The sequence below is a fragment of the Diabrotica virgifera genome, chromosome 9 (assembly GCF_917563875.1).
Source record: "Diabrotica virgifera virgifera chromosome 9, PGI_DIABVI_V3a".
Lineage (NCBI taxonomy): Eukaryota > Metazoa > Arthropoda > Insecta > Coleoptera > Chrysomelidae > Diabrotica > Diabrotica virgifera.
In genome coordinates this window covers 179,291,625-179,304,612 of record NC_065451.1, presented here as the reverse complement: position 1 = coordinate 179,304,612, position 12,988 = coordinate 179,291,625, and the positions used below count along the sequence as shown (strand labels likewise).

The following is a 12,988-nucleotide window of genomic DNA, read 5'->3' as shown; positions in this document are numbered from 1 at the left end:
ATTAGTGAAAAGCATAGTCAGTGCTGTGTTGTGTAGCCACAACAAAGAAGTGGGCATTTCATGTAAAAAAAACTAGGATGGACCATGTGACATCTAGTTTACAAACATTTTTAGGGAAATTAGGTTAAAGAAAAAATACTGATTAATCTTGTAGATTAGGTGTATTTATATTGTTTAAATAAAAAAATGATTATAAATCACACAGATGAAGGATATGCCTATATAATTTTTGTAGTTAAGTTTGTCTCCCTTCTTGTGGACTGGGCATATAATTGCTCTTTTCCAGTTTCCTGGAATTTATTCTGTGTACCATACGTTTCTTATAAGTTTTTGGAATAGTTGACCTTTAGTTCATTTAAAATTTAATTATTGAAGCTATACTTCTTTACGCGCGATATGAGGGTGAATTTTTATATGTTAAAACCTACGATCCGAGCGCATCCGCATTATAACTTTGTTCTGATTGGATGTTCAAATGACATGTCAAAAATTATTCAATATGTCGGCTGTGGCAAAGTTTGATTATTTATGGTTGTTGCGTTTTGAAATTTGTGTGAAAAGAAACAACAAACAAAAGTTAGTTAATAATTATACTGCCTTTTTAAATAGTTTTCATATATGTTTTTGGACTTTTGGACTATTTTGGACAAGGAAAACTCATTCTAATTTGGTAAGTAGTTTTTATTATAATCATATTGTAATTATACATTTGGATTAGGTTGGAATAAATTTATTTTCTCAAGAATGGGGATTTTAGAGAGAAATCCGAAATTAGGTCCGATTTTTATTTTTAAATTATGATTTTTTGGCGTAGATTTATTTATCTAGTAGGTATGTAATGCTTTGATTTACATGCTTAATTTGATTACCAACAAAAGTTCTACCAATCTTCATCTAATATATTGTTTTCTTACTGTTTTGTTATATTTTAATATTTTCTTCCACAAAAATTAAACTACATAATTTGATTTAAATTCAGAATAACTGTCAAACAGTAAAACATTCAGTTGCCCTATTTTTCCACATGACAAATAATGAGTAATTGGATGAGTGAGTCTAGGCTTCGATTACGAATCAAAGCGTCCCCAAATTCGCGGGTTCGAATCCCGATGCAAGTTTTTATTTTTTTATGTTTTTATGCATTTTATGATTGTAAGTATATTTATTATATATTTTTTTTTTCAGAAAATGCGTATTTAAAATTTTTGCCAACAATTATTATCGTTCAGAAATCATTTTTTCTTTGTGGCATTTTTCAATGTGTTTGTGTGCGTTTTATTCTTTTATTTTTTTTTTAATTTTTGGTATCGTCTTAATAAAAATTTTTGGAAAGTAGTAAGTATTAAAATTAGTTTAATATTTAAATAAAATATAAATAAACTGTTTAAAGTACATTATATCAATTTCGTTAAAATCACATAATATGTAATAGAAGTATAACTTCTTGCGTGCGTACAAAGTACACGCACATTCTTTTTTTGTCCTGTGGTCGGTCCACGGAATTCGTAATAATCTCCTCCAGCAGAACATTCACCGAACATTTCAGTGGCATCTATCCTTTCTCTTTCCGCTTGTCCCAAGGTCCAAGATTCACATCCGTTTTGTAGGTATATTGGGAATATAAAGCAGTTGATCGAACCCATCCCTAGAGTTGTATTTGAATCCCTTCTAACATATATAGCAATGTAAAACATACCAAAAAGATGCCTAAAATACATATTTATGCATCCAACATGGATTGCAGGAAAAAAACACCACCAGATTTTGGTTCGTTAACTTAGATAATTAATATAATTAATATTATTGTATAATACAGATTCAGAAAAAAATTAAAATTGTTAAAGATCCCCGTCTAAAACCATTTTCTTCACCTCCCTTCTTCTTATTTTTCCCGAAGGAGTCATAGGAATAGAAGTAACAAACTTAACTCCTGCTGTAAGCCTCATTATATGTGAGACTTTTTCCTCTACTCTTTCCTCTACGAATTTGATGATATCTTCTTCGTCTATAGGCGCCGTTGAAGATTCCTTAGGGACAATTACAGCCATAGGATGATCGCCATGTATATCATGAGGTATCCCTATTATTACGACTTGATCAACTGACGGATGGGTCATAATAAGCTAAAAAACATGGCAGAGATTATATACAAAATTAACATGTTAGAAGAAGTTTGTTAAAAAAATTGAGTTTGCAAGATTATTTTGGTTTTGAATTAAAAACTATATATAATATATGTATTAACAACAGAAAATATATTATAAAATAGATAAAAGGAAATAGCAATTGGAGAACAAGCGAACTAATTTCAAACTTTAGAATGCTAAAACAGTTAGAAATTTGTTGTTCCCTTTGGAATAAGTGAATGTTGTATACCTTGTGCTGAGTGGTACTCATGCTATATCGGTGAGACTGGCCTCTCACTTAAAGGTAGAATAACCTCTCACTAGAGTGGCATTAATTTATCGAAACGCTATTGTGCCTTCGCTCAGCATGCAACTATTTTTAAACATAAGATTGCTCTGATGGAGTTAAAATCCTCTGCAATAAAAGTAATTATACCAAAAGGCAATTTTTGGAAACATGTTACATACTGAAACACCCTAATGCATTAAATAAGAGAACTAGTATTAAAATTGTAACTTGAGCCAAATTTACCATGCTTTGATTTTGCAGAATTAGATTGTACTTTTGTATTCATAATCCGCTTTTAATAGCCCGGGAGATAGTATCACATTTAACCGGAGCATTTTAGCATAGCTGCTTTCTTTTTATTTAGTTAGGTATTCCAAACCTTGCTACTAACGATTTGAAAAATTACCCACAGTGCTAATCTGAGGTTCCTACACCAATCAGGTTATAAAAAATTTTATATGCATTATTTGTTTAATTATTTCATTATTAAATTATTTAATCAAAGTAACTGGAATTCACTTATGGAAAATACTGAAAGTTATAATAGCCCGGGAGGTAGTGTCAATTTTGATCGGAGAATTTTAGCATCGCTCTTTTCTTTTTATTTAGTTAAGTGTTCCAAATCTAATTAACAAATGATGTGTCAGCTGGCCCAAAACCGGGGATTTTAGGCAAGAAAAGGTAAAATATGAAACTTGATGGAAAAACGCTACAACTTATATGTCAAATGTTTGTCTCCGTGACTTACATCTATTAAGGGCCTAGAATACTTGACTCCTAGCTTTCACTCAGGCGACCCGGGTTTAATTCGTGGCGTTGAATTTTTTTTGTTTTTAAAATTGACATTTTATTTTGAAAAATAATTATTTTTTGATAATACCACGTTTTTATTATTTATACGACACAATATAAAAAGTCTGTATGTCTTCTATAGAATCGTAAACTATGCATGGTCGTCTTTGGTACGTGGTTCGCAGAGGTGACGACAGTTTGGAGAGATTAATTGTTTCTGGAAACGTTCCGGGGAGAAGAGCAAGAGGACGATCATCAACTAGATGGTCTGACCAAATAAAGCATTCAGCTGGAAACTCATTCTGCGAAGCTCTCAGAGCAGCTGAAGATAGAGACCAATGGAGAAACATTGTTAGGAATATTGGAAGAAGTCACGATCCTCAGTAATGGGGACGCGACAAGAGACAGACAGAGAGAGAGAGAGAGAGAGAGAGAGAGAGAGAGAGAGAGAGAGAGAGACAGAGAGAGAAACTATGCATTTGATCATAAATATTATGATTGACCTTAATAAGCAAAGTTGTACGTGAACTCCTAAAGCTTCCTGAGTTAGTACGACCAATCTAAGTGAAGAGGGGGATTTCCCTCCTCACCCCCTCCCGACATTTTTTATCTTTTTGGACAAATTGTTTTTTCTTAATGTTATATATTGTAGAATCAAAAGATACATACAACCCTAATTTTCACTTTTCTATCACCAACCCCCATTTTTAATAGCAATCTAAATATTTCCCTTTTCTCTATAATTAGTCCAGGAACCGAAGCTTTTCACCTCGCAATTTTTACAAAATGGATCTATTTGCTTGAAAATTTGAGAATAAGTATTGGATAGTCCAAGGATCAAAATCTATATGATGCCGAACGGCGCTTTTACCATGGGGGTGGTTGCCATCCCATCTGGGGGTAAAAATTTTTTATTGTATTTTGACCGCAAAAGTTGATAAAAACGTTAATTCTAAGCAAAAAAAATTCTATACATTTTTTTGATAAAATTAATAGTTTTTGATTTACTCGCTATCGAAAGTGTTAGTTTTGTATCGAAAAAATCAATGTTTTTCGAAAATACTCATTTACGATTCACTCAATTTTTGCCTTACAGAAAATTTTTTCAAACCAAGTTGTTGGGAATTAAATAACCTACAATTTAATATTTAAACATTTTTTCGTATATCTGATGCTAATCTTTCTATTCTGAAGGATATGGCATTTTTTACCAAACTACAAAAATTCGTTCTTCACTTTTAACTCCAGTTTTTTTTAAATAATCATTCTAAGCCAGTCAAAGTTCTAGAATCTATTAAAAATACATAAATAAAGAAGAATGAATAATGCCAATGACTAAAAATACCGCTAACTTACAATATTATGCTTCCAATTGGATTTCTCCTTTTTTTTTAATATATTTATTTTTTAACCTTAACTTTTTATTTTTTATCTTAAAAGGTTTGGTAAAAAAGAAAAATTTTGTAGGTTTTTTTAAGATCTATAAAGTTATTATTAATATATATTTTTAAAATCTTCAGTCGCAAAAAGAGGTGACTTTGAAAGGGTTGGTAAAGGTGGTTTTTGAATGTTATTACAAGTTTTAATTGTCAATAGCTAACTCAATTTTTGCCGTAGAAAAATTTTTTGCAAGCTAGTTTCTTGGGAATTAAATAAGCTACAATTTCATATTGAAACATTTTTTCGTATCTCCGATGCTAATCTTTATATTCTGAAGAAAAAGCAATTTTTTTTCAAACTACACAAATTCTTTATTCGCTTTAAACTCCATTTTTTTAAAAACTAATTATTCTAAGCCGGTCAAACTTCTAGAACCTATTAATAATACACAAATAAAGGAGACCAAATAAGGTCAATGACTGATTTTAATTAAGGTGGGGATCAGGAGGTTGCTTCCGATATCCCGGTATTCCGATATTCCGATGATCCCCACCTTCCGAGGTGGGGATCAGGAGGTTGCGAAAAAACTAGGGACTGATATTCTTTGCATTATAAGTCACTTAATTTTTCAGCTAGAGACTTTTCTTGTATTTCTGGAGATAGATATTTTTAAATACTTTATATTAGTTTAAACAAGTTATCCTCAAAAAATGCATAGTTTTCCCGTCTTATGACTTTGAAACTACAATATATAGCATTTGACGAAGAAGAGCTAACATATAATAAAGTATAGCTCGATTACTATTGATCTAAAAGAAAATTAAAAAATACGGTTTTGTTTATTTTTTTAAAAGGTAAATTTTTGTTAAGTAAAGTTGTTTTGATAAAACGAAATCTTTTGGATCTATTACCAGAAAACTTATTAAAAACATTGTTTTTTTCGATATAAAAATATCACTTTCGATAGCGAATAAATCGAAAACTACTGATTTTATCAAAAAAATGTATAGAACATTTTTTGCTTAGAACGAATGTTTTTACCAACTTTTGCGGTCAAAATATAATAAAAAATTTCCACCCCGAGATGGGATCCATTCTGTAAGAAAATTGCGAGGTTTTGTTCTATTGTAAGCTTCATTACTTGGACTAAAGAGGTATATATAAAAATTAATCTTTGTCTGCATGTCCTTTATAGAATCGTAAACTATGTATTTGATCATATGATTTGTTGTACATGAACCCGGGAAGTTTTAATTATTATTTCGCAGACACCACAAAAAAATATTGTGTATTAGAAAATAAGGTTGTTTAGGGTTGTATGTATTTTTTGGTTCTACATCATATAAAATTAAGAGCCAAACCAAACGGACCACGCTGCAGCGCTACTCTGTGGATCCACAATCACAGAGTGGCTGACGATGATTTTACTCCGGTCAACTTACACATCCGAGGTTACAAAAATTACCATCAAGCTGAAAATTGGCAGGATTGTTCAAAATACCATCATAAATGAAATCTAAAAAGTCCGCATAAATCCGAACCGTGCTAAAAAATTTACGCGGGGTCAAAGGTCACCAAATATAGTTTTTAGCGATTTTCAGCAAAAGTTTTATCATAAAATTAGTTTTAACAAAAGATGTAGACTAGATAATTATCTATAAAAAATGTCTTATTACTTTTTTTCCTAAGAGCCACCGTTTTTGGGATACAACGATTAAAAAAGTTGTAATGGTCATAATATGCGCACACGTCTCCACACCACCTTTGAGGTAGTGTACTTAGCGCGTTTTTTATCATGGTTTCCCCAATAGGCCTATTCCATGGATCTGTTATGATCCTATTTAATTTGAAGCTATTGAATAATTTATATTGCCAAGGGTTAAAAATGATAAAAGTTATAAAAAGCGGTAAAAAAAAAGGGAAATTTATGCAGCTGGTTCATAATTTTCTAATACTTCTGCTTTCTCTTCTCCTTGTTCTTCTTCTTCTTCACCTTCTAGTTTTTCTTCTGCTTGTTCTTCTTCTTCTTGTTCATCCTGGTAAATCCCAAGTAAATTGCCCCAATAATGACACATCGCATGGCTCCTCGATAGAATCAAATGAATCCTCAATTGTTGGTGATTCAACATTGGAGCACGACCGGTTTTGACAATTAGTGTCCACTACCGAACAAAACAGTCCAACTTTTTTGCAACCACATTTAGCGCTACATCCCTTTTTACAGTTGAAAAAATTGTGTTCAGGAGTTTTTCCGGGGCAGGTGGGAGTAAAATTTGAATTGGTTCTAATGAACTGTCGACTAATTTCCATCCCCAGTCTTTTGGACCTAGCTGATAACCAAGCCACACTTGAACTTGGTAATATACCCGAAAAAGATGTTGATGAGCAGCCGCTGAGGTTGGAGGAAGACTTGCACTTGTTTTTTATTTCGAGTATTTTTAAAGAAACATGCATATCGAAACTTATCTAAGAATAAAGCTAATTCCGTTGGAAATAACTTCTTGTGGGGTTGAATTAGTTCTTTTAAAACTTCAGCACATTCAAGTAATATAGGTTTAACACGTATTTTCACTCCGGAGTAGTACTCAAGACCAATTAATACCTCGAGGGTGTCATCTACCTGAAGGATTTCGCCACATAGGAAGATAAAGGTGTAATTTGCATGATAGTAAACAAACTAAATTTGCATAAAGTTTATTGTATATTGAAATGTTTATTAGTACGTAGCAATAAACATTTTGCCTAGGCTTTCATTATTATGTTCAAACCCTTCTGAGAAAAGAATAGGTAGGGTGATTAGATTAGCCGACGTACCGATAGAACGTGTTTATTCCGACAAAACCCATCTTTACAAATTTAATAAGACACATAAGTAAGAAGAATTATTATAAGTTAATACTGTGTCATATCAATTTACTATTTTTGTTGGGAATAAGCCGTAAAATTAAAATAATAATTCTTATTATTTTCGCGTTACACTCACTTTGTAAATATTTTTTTGTTGGCACTGTAATATAATACAGCTTATACATTGCATCCCTCGGTAGACTGCAAGCTGTATAGTAGAAACATCATATTTATAATACCTTATATTATTATGTGTAATATTCATAAGTTAAGTTGATGATAGAATATTATGTTTACTTGTATTACAGCTTCAGTGATGTATACAATATACGTGGTGTACTAATACATATTATGACGATTAAAACTCTTTCAACTCTTTGAATCGTTGTATCTCAAAAACGGTGGCTCTTACGAAAAAAAGTACTAAGATATTTTTTATAGATAATCATCTAATCTACATTTTTTGTTAGAACTAATTTTATGATAGAACTTACCGTTTCGCTGAAAATCTCTAAAAACCATATTTTGTGACCTTTGACCCCGCGTAAATTTTTTAGCTCGGGTGGGATTTGTGAGGACTTTTTAGATTTAAGTCTAACTAGACCGGTCTATTTACCGTGGGGTCTTATGTAGAGTGGCCGTCGCACCCCACACGAGCGAGTGTAGCCGGCCACAGTCGCCGGCCACAGACGCTAGTGGCGTCCACTAGTGGCAAACCCAATTCAGACGGACCACTTTTGTAGCCGCCACAGATGTTTACAAGAATTTATAGGGTGAGCACCTAAAATGAATTTCGATTCAGAACGGTTTTTGATTGAAGTGCAAAACAGGATATAATATGTGATACAAGAACCCGAGGGCATATTTATAGGTCGTTAAAAGGAAAACCGTCGATATGTAAAATAGCTCTCGGCTATGGTACTGCTCTTAGCTCTGCAATCGGCTCTCGGCTTTGGTACTGCTCTTAGCTCTGCAATCGGCTCTCGGCTTTGGTACTGCTCTTAGCTCTGCAATCGGCTCTCGGCTTTGGTACTGCTCTTAGCTCTGCAATCGGCTCTCGGCTATGGTACTGCTCTTAGCTCTGCAATCGGCTCTCGGCTTTGGTACTGCTCTTAGCTCTGCAATCGGCTCTCGGCTATGGTACTGCTCTTAGCTCTGCAATCGGCTCTCGGCTTTGGTACTACTACTAGTCATCTTTGAATTATTTGTTTCTGATTTTAAAGAAGATCCTATCGAAAATAATAAATCCCATAGGCAATGTTTTCTCTATTACATATTTATATTTACCTACATTTTATTATACATTGGATGCATTTGAACTGAACAAAACAAACAGGTATTCACAATCTTGTTTGTTTATTTATGTTAAATAGTGGGGTCCCATTCTAGGTCAAAAAAGGTTTTATTGTTTGTTGTTGAAAACAAAACGATAATATATCAATCAAAAGAGGGTTGCAAGCTAACATGTTTTTCACTTTCACCCGGTTCTCAGGTTGTATCAAACTATTTTACACCTGTAGGATACCAGATGTACTGGTTGATTTGTCTCGTTCTTCTTAATTCCATTTATGGAGTTTATTTAGTTATTAAAGTTATTTAAGAATGAAATTTTATAAAATATTTAAAACTATGGACATTTCAAACACTGATTTTGACGAACACACTTTTTTAAAAAATTATTAGCCGGCAAGTTTTTAATCATTTGAACAAACTTTTTTTCTCACCCATTAGATTAAACGCTGCACCCTTCCAAACGATCCACTTCGCAGCGTAGTCGCCGGCGTTAGAAAATCGCCTGTTTCAGCCACTCTGTGAATGCACAGAGTAGCGCTGCAGCGTGGTCCGTGTGGTTTGGGCGTAAGAAAAAACAGTTTGTCCAAAAATATAAAATAGAATGTCGACGGGGCGCACCCCCTTTTTATTTAGATTGGTCGTACCAACTCAGGCTATAAAAGACATACAGACTTTTTATATTGTCTCGTATAAATAATAAAAACCTGGAATTATAAAAATAAATAATTTTCAAAATAAAATGTCAATTTTAAAAACAAAAAAAATATTTCAGTGTCAGGAATTGAACCCGGGTAGCTTAGTGAAAGCTAGGAGCCAAGTATTCTAGGCCATTAATAGATGTAAGTCACGGAGATAAATATTTGATATATAAGTTGTAGCGTTTTTCCATCAAGTTTCATATTTTACCTTTCCTTGCCTAAAATCCCGGGTTTTGGGCCAGCTGACACATCATTTGTTAATTAGCTTTGGAACACCTAACTAAATAAAAAGAAAACAGCGATGCTAAAATTCTCCGATCAAAATTGACACTACCTCCCGGGCTATTATAACTTTCAGTATTTTCCATAAGTGAATTCCAGTTACTTTGATTAAATAATTTAATAATGAAATAATTAAACAAATAATGCATATAAAATTTTTTATAATCTGATTGGTGTAGGAACCTCAGATTAGCACTGTGTGTAATTTTTCAAATCGTTAGTAGCTGTATGAAGGCTCTAACCCAGTCGTTGTATTAAAACGCTGTTTGTCCTCATTTGTTTTGTAAAACTTAAATCCATCTTGGAAGTAAGTTGGTGTATGAAGTCCTCGCATATAAATATGGATCTCACTTAGGTACATAAACTTGAGTAACTTGTTGGTATATTCCCACTTTTTTTAAATTACCGCCTTACTTACATAGCGGATTCAAATCTTCTTCTTGAAGTACCGTCTGCTATCGGAGGTTGGCTACCATCACAGCAATTTTTACTTTAACTTTGTTGGCTTCAACTCTGAACAATTGTATTGAACTGTACCCGTACCACTCCCTTAAATTTCGCAACCAGGAAATCCTTCTATGCCCCACATTTGTGTTTCCCGAGATATTTCCTTGGATTATGAGCCTTAGCAGGGAGTACTTTTCGCCTCTCAATAAGTGGCCTAGATATTTCAGTTTTCTCGTTTGTATTATTTTTATGACTTCACATCCTCGTCTTCAGCAAAACATCTTGAGTTGTGATTGAAAAGTAACATTTTGATTCAAATGTCACTTTTCAATAGTTACCAACTTGAAGGTCACTAACTGACAGGCTGGATTGTAGTTAAACTTTTGCTGGCTTCCTCATTTTACTTTAAACCTTGAAGGGTATTGCAGCATAGGCGTAACCAGGGGGTTTGGGGGTTTTAACCCCTCGCCATGTTTGGTTATACTTTGAGCTATAGGTACTCTATACGCTTAACACCATTAACATTCCATATTCCCAGAGACCCCGTTGTAACCCCCTCTTAGGATCATCCTGGTTACACCCATGCATTGCAGTGTTTTGGTAACAAGTTTCTTTCTTTTATAATTTCATACTATAATTAATTCACACTATGTTACCTAAACTCATAATCATCATCATCAATGGCGCTACAACTCTTTGTGAGTCGTTGCCGCGTTTATTATTGCCTTCCATGTTTGTCTGTCCTGTGCCACTAATTCCCACTGTCCCACTCCCATTTTCTGTAGATCTTCTTTGACTGCATCTTTCCACCTTTTTCTAGGCCGCCCTACAGACCTTCCTCCATCTGGCCTTTCCCAGAGCACATTGTTTATAAGGCGATTGTCGTTACTGCGTATCACATGCCCTGCCCATCTGAGTCTATTAGCCTTTATATATCTGACTAGATTTTCTTTTCCGAATAGAGACTCTAGCTCATTATTGTATCTGCTCCTCCATTTGTTTACCACGCTGTCTCTGCAAGGGCCATATATCATTCGAAGGATTTTACGTTTTAACACCAGCAATTTATTTACTTCTCTTTTTGTTAGTGTCCATGTTTAGCTTCAATACGCGACTGCTGGTCGTATTATGGTCTTATATATCTGGATTTTTGCTCCTCGTGAAAGAAAGTTTTGACTTTATTAGATGTTTCATTGCAAAGAAAGATCTGTTTCCTGCCATTATTCTCGTTTCAACTTCTCGCTCTAATTTGTTGTCATTTGTGATTGTTGCTCCTAGATATTTAAATTCTTTAACCACTTCAAAATTGTGATAGTTTATAGTAATGTTTTGCCTTATTCGCCGTCGTTCTTGTTTTGAGACGACCATGTATTTTGTTTTGTCTTCATTTATTTTTAGACCGATGTTTAATGCAGCTTCTTCAAAGCTCGAGAAAATATCCTGTTACCTAAACTAAAATATAAAATTCTTTAATACAATTAATATCACTGACGTGTTGATTCTTGTTTCTCTGTTATTTTTTTTGTTTTTTGCATATTATATGTAACTGTTTTATGTTACATAATTATTTGTTTGTTACCACGAATTGAGGATGTTTACTGAATATTAAACGAAACGTCTTTAATTTTTGTCTTTTATTATCCACCAATTAACCGAAAAAACCTACCACTTTAGAGTGAACTTCATTCAGTATTGGATAAACAATCGTACTCCTTATGTATATCTCAAAATTTTGACTAGTCAAAAGATAAAAGCACCTTAAGATATTTAATACGTACTTGTTCTAGCATAGCAGGTGCAATTTGCCAGCCTTTGTACTTTATCATTTCTTTTATTCTGTTTTTGACATAAAAACAACCATCCTCGTCATAGGTAACGATATCACCTGTTTTCAGCCACCCCTTACTATCGAAAGAATCTGAGGTATCTTGATTGTGATAGCCACTCATAAGAAACTCTGATTTAATTCTGAGCTCGCCTCCTTCATTCGGTCCGCAAGTTTTTCCTGTATCGAGATTAACAACCTAAAAACAAAACAAATACCGAAAAGTATTGCTGAAATTATTAAGTATCTGAAGTACATAAAAGCCATTTTAGTATTTTACCAAATTTATTAATTATTATTATTTTGCCTTCACTGCGAATGTTGGGAAAGGAAAAGATGGAGAAATAGTAGGCGAATATAGATATAGGGGACTATAGATATTACGTCATGAGGGAGGTGAGAGGCTAGTTCAGTTTTGCAAGGACAACGAGCTTATTATCAAGAACATATATTCAAACTACAAGTACGAAGAATGTACACCTGAAAAGCCCCTAGAGATGACGGGGAGAACAAAATATGAACCCAGATTGACACACATCCTTGACCACACCCTTGTTTTAGCAGACATGAAACTCAAAGTAAAGAAGTAAATAAAAACTTACTTACTTACTTATTCCTCTTCACTCCATGCGGAGCATAGGGCGTCAACTATCTGCCTCCATTCTGTCCTATCCTTTGCACTAATCTGTATTCCTGCCCAGGTTGTCCCAATAGCATTAATTTCTTTCTCCACACTTCTTTTCCACGTCTCTACGGGTCTACCTGGTCTTCTCTTGCCGTGTGGCGTGTATTCTAGGGCTTGCCTCGCTATGTCTGTATCAGGTCTCCTTAGTGTGTGCCGCATCCAACTCCATTCCTTTTGCATATTGTTTTAGATATAGGTTCCTGGTTAGTTCTTGTCCATAACTCTTGGTTTGATATGCGGTTTGGCCAGTAAATGTTAAGAATCTTCCTTGGGCATTTATTTATGAACACATGCATCTGTCCGATACATTTTCTTGACATTTTC

The 12,988-nt window shown here is 33.8% G+C and overlaps 1 protein-coding gene across 1 annotated transcript in view; it reads right to left on the bottom strand.

The window, feature by feature from the left end:
* Positions 1 to 1,762: 1,762 nt before the first annotated feature.
* Positions 1,763 to 12,988, bottom strand: part of LOC126892161 (uncharacterized) — a 78,233-nt gene continuing 67,007 nt past the window's right edge. Inside the window, exons 7-8 of the mRNA XM_050661633.1 lie at positions 11,933 to 12,178; positions 1,763 to 2,123 (exon numbers count right to left, since the gene is read on the bottom strand). Coding sequence (XP_050517590.1) covers positions 1,839 to 2,123; positions 11,933 to 12,178 — 531 coding nt within the window. The 3' untranslated portion in view covers positions 1,763 to 1,838. The remainder of the gene's footprint in view (positions 2,124 to 11,932; positions 12,179 to 12,988) is intronic.